We start from the raw sequence: 4,292 nt of genomic DNA on the forward strand, positions 1-4,292 counted from the left end.
TCATAGTGAGGCAGTATTTATAACCTCTTACCTCTGGTAGGGGTCCGACAATGTCTAGGTGTATCTGGTAAAAACGTTGATCTGGTGTAGGAATTTTCTTGGGTATGTTTCTTGTGTGGCGCTGAATTTTAGTACGCTGGCACGGGAGGCAGGTTCGAGTCCAGTGTGTTATGTCTTTGTTGATCCCGTGCCACACGAACTTTTGCCTAATTTGGTGGCTTGTCGATCTTGCACTTGGGTGTGATAAACCGTGTACGACGTCGAAAATTCTTCTCCTTAGAGTTTTGGGGACGTAAGGGCGGATGGTGCCTCTAGAACAATCGCAGAACAGGGGTGACGTAGATCCAGGTAAGTTTAACTCTTGTAGCTGCAATGTTGTGTTTCCTTCTAATATGGTGCGGAGTTCGTCGTCGTTGCTCTGTTCGGTGGCTAATTCTTCTGTCGTCACGATGACCGGCGTTTCAATTGCGTCTATACGAGATAATGTGTCCGCGACTGTGTTTTTCTCACCTGGGACATGTTTAATGTTGGTTGTAAACTGTGCAATCAAGTCCAGCTGTCTCGCTTGTCGTGGTGAAGCTTTCTCGGGACGTTGTTGGAACGCATAGGTTAAAGGTTTGTGATCAGTTTCTACTAATATTTCGTAACCTTGTATTACATCCTTGAAGTATTTAATAGCTTCATAAATTGCTAAAAGCTCTCTATCGTAAGCACTATATTTCTTTTGCGCGGGACTCAGTTTCTTAGAGAAGAATGCTACGGGTCGGTTTTGGTGGGTGTTAACTTGTTCCAAAACTGCTCCTAAAGCTGTATCCGAAGCGTCGGTCTTCAGTATAAATGGTGTAAGTTCAGAAGGATGTGCTAAAAGTGTAGCCTGTGCAAGTTCTTCCTTGCATTGTTCAAAAGCAGTTATAGCCTCAGGTGTCCATGGGACCGCTCGCTTATCATTCTTCTTGCTATCCTTTAAAAATTCATTGAGCGGTGCCTGGTGTTTGGCTGCATTTTTGAGGTGGCGGCGGTAGTAATTGATTACTCCTAGGAATCTGCGGAGTTGGATTATCGTTTCAGGTTTTTGGTAATTTGAAATCGTGCTTACCCGTTTGGATGATGGCCTGGTGCCGTCTCCGGTGATCTCATGACTTAAAAATTCTATCCTTTCCTTGCCAAAAACGCATTTCGCTGGATTGACTGTTATTCTAGCTTCTTGTAGGCGTTTAAAAACGATTCGGAGGTGTTGTAGATGTTCCTCCTTTGACGTTGAAGCGACCAATATATCGTCTATATAGCAAAAACAGAATTCAAGGTCTTTTAGGATGCTGTTCATCAGGCGTTGAAAAGTCTGGGCGGCATTTTTCAGTCCGAAAGGCATTGCTATAAATTCGAATAACCCAAACGGCGTGGTAACGGCAGTTTTTGGGATATCTGGTTCGTGGACGGGTATCTGATAATAAGCTTTTGTTAAGTCTATCGTACTGAAAATGTTAGTTCCATGTAGATTGGTGGCGAAATCGTGTATGTGTGGCAATGGGTACCGGTCTGGGACCGTCATAGCATTTAAACCGCGATAATCGCCGCACGGTCTCCAAATTCCAGGTTGCTTTTTGTGTGCCATATGTAAAGCTGATGCCCATGGACTACGAGATGGTCGGCAAACTCCGGCTTCCACCAATTGCGCGAATTCAGCCTTCGCTATTCTAAGTTTGTCTGCCGGTAATCTGCGTGGGCGGCACGAGACGGGGGGTCCTTGTGTCTCAATGTAATGGAAAACTCCGTGGGCCGGTGTGGGCGATGCTTGTAGTGGTTGGGTGATGCCAGGGAATTCAGCCAATAGGTGATGATATTCATCGGCCGGGTCCAGTGTCATCGTGGAAATATGCGCTATCTCTTTACTAAAACCGGGTGTGGTTAATTTGGTGACTTTATCAATTAGTTGTTTACCTGGTAAGTCAACAATAAGTCCTTGGTGTTTTATGAGATCTGCTCCGATGACAGGTCGCGTCACGTCTGCTAGTGTAAAAAACCATTTAATTGGACGGCGCAAGCCTAGATTTAGTGTCAGTTGTTTCTCGCCATAGGTCTTGATGCGTTCTCCGTTTGCTGCAAAAAGGAGCATCTGCGTAGGTGTTAGCAGCTTGGGAAGGTATTTGGCTGGTAGGATGGATATGTCGGCGCCTGTGTCAATTAAGAATGTCCATCCGGTAGTGCGGTCGGTGACATGAAGCCTGGATGATGTATGACGTCCGGCGGACAGGGCTTCTACTGGCGCCGGTCTTGCTTGTTTTCCGACTCTTCAGTTGGTCGATAGGAACATGGGGTGGTGCATTTGCGTGCTTTATCGGCGAATCGTCTGTGGTAATAGCACATACTTGGATTTGACGGAGTTCTTGAGCGCGACCTGTAGCCGGGTCTGGTTCGGGGTCTGCTACGGCTTCTGTGGTTTCTGGAACCGTTTCGACTCATTTCATCTATGCGTAGGGTAAGTTCGCTCACCTGTTTGGCAAGTTGGCTAACAAGGTCTTCCTGACTAGCTTGCGGGACCGTGACTGCCTGTATTTCTTGCGTAGTGGGGTGTTCCCATAACTTATCAGCGCATTCCGCTAATTTACTTATTGTTGTGCCTTCGATAATAAGTAGGAATTGTTGGATACGTGCTGGCAGCCGTTGAAGCCATAATGTACGCAATAGCCCTTCGGTCGCCTCCGTGCCTGCCAAAGTCTTCATCTCTCTTAGGAGCTGAGAGGGTTTTTTATCTCCTAACTCTATGCCTCGCAGCAGGGTCCTTAGCTGTTTCTCTTGAGAGTCTGTGAATCGTTTAATCAGGTGCTTTTTAAGGGAATCGTATTTACCTGTGACCGGCGGTGCTTCAAGTATGTCGGCTACTGCGATCATAACCTCTTCGTCAAGATGCCGGACGATCGCGTTGTATCGTGCGTCGTCGGACCGCACTCTATACGCGTTGAATTCACTCTCTAGATGTATAAACCAAAGCCCCGGTCTATTCTTCCAGAATGTGGGTAGTCGGACGCTTCTGAATTCAGCGGCGTATGTTTCCGTCGCCCTTGCCTTGTGCGGATCTATCGTGTTAGGCTGGTCGTCCCCTGTTGGTTGGTGGGACATCGTTGCATCCGCAGCGTCGACAGGTCCGTCGGGCGGGAGAGGCAACGACATGATTGTGAAATTTTATTTTTTCCTTTCCACGTGTTCAGGCTAACCTCGGCTCGCCGTATCACGTCGGGGTCACCAGTTAGTGTAGTGGTTATCGATTTACACACGTTGCGTATAACAGTAACAATACTTTATTTTGTACTTTAATACACGAATCGAAGTAGGATATATTCTTTGGCATTTATGCGATACTACGCCGGACCAGAAACGTGGTTATCCGTCGTGTACCCTGTCTAGGAGAGGAAGAGGGAAAGAAGCTCCCTAGAGTCGTCTCTCGCGTTCTCTCCGGAACCGGGCGGAGGTGTCGCCTCCATGTGGCGCTAGTGATTATCCCTAGGGGCCATAACGTCTCGCCACAAAGCGTATCGCATCTGAATATTCATACATTCTAACTGTTGATATATTTAAGAAAAGGCTGTTACAACTGTGATTTCTTGCTGTCAGATTTGCTGTAATCACTTATAATTAGAAAAAAAAGATGAAAAAGCTTATAATAATAAACATATTTCTACTTTTTATATGGTACGTGCTGTCCATAAATAATAATTAATAATTTTATTATACCATTTTGTATCTTTGCCTTGGACATAGTTATTATGACAGATTTTCTAACCTCTCGTAATGACACAGCGTAATAATTAATTTTTTATTTTTAAAGAGTCAATCTTGACTGTAAATTCTCCAAATCTTTTTTTCCGGTCGGTGTCATTGCACACGTAACAGATACAACGTAATGTAATCAAGAAGTAAGAAAACATATCAGTTAAATATAAAGTTAAATTAATTGTAATTTTCATCTGAGATAAATTCTTCTTTGAACTTCAATTAGATACATCACAATTTCAGTAAGTATTGTGTATTCAAATACTTCGAAATAAGGCAAGAATGCAGTTTAATGATATTCCTAGCAATAGTCCAAGAAGTAATAGATCTTTCTTATTTTCAGTGATGAATCATATCTTTGTTATAGATAGCATATCATGGTATTTTGTGCAATATCTCCATCAGTTCCGTAAAAGAATTCTGTGTATGAAATTCTAATATATTATGCTATTTATTAACATTTTTTAACGCCTATTTCAGATATAAGAGAACTGAGAGCCACATATCCTACGCATCTATAGTAA

General features: G+C 43.8%; 1 protein-coding gene across 1 annotated transcript; it reads right to left on the reverse strand.

The window, feature by feature from the left end:
- Positions 1-2,256: 2,256 nt before the first annotated feature.
- Positions 2,257-3,168, reverse strand: LOC138935818 (uncharacterized). The gene has a single exon (XM_070300649.1). The coding sequence runs from the start codon at positions 3,166-3,168 to the stop codon at positions 2,257-2,259; it is 912 nt and encodes a 303-aa protein (XP_070156750.1).
- Between the last annotated feature and the right edge of the window lie 1,124 nt (positions 3,169-4,292).

Source organism: Polyergus mexicanus, unplaced genomic scaffold (assembly GCF_030449975.1).
Source record: "Polyergus mexicanus isolate NDT 795.1 unplaced genomic scaffold, iyPolMexi1.0 SCAF_8, whole genome shotgun sequence".
In the NCBI taxonomy this organism is placed as follows: domain Eukaryota; kingdom Metazoa; phylum Arthropoda; class Insecta; order Hymenoptera; family Formicidae; genus Polyergus; species Polyergus mexicanus.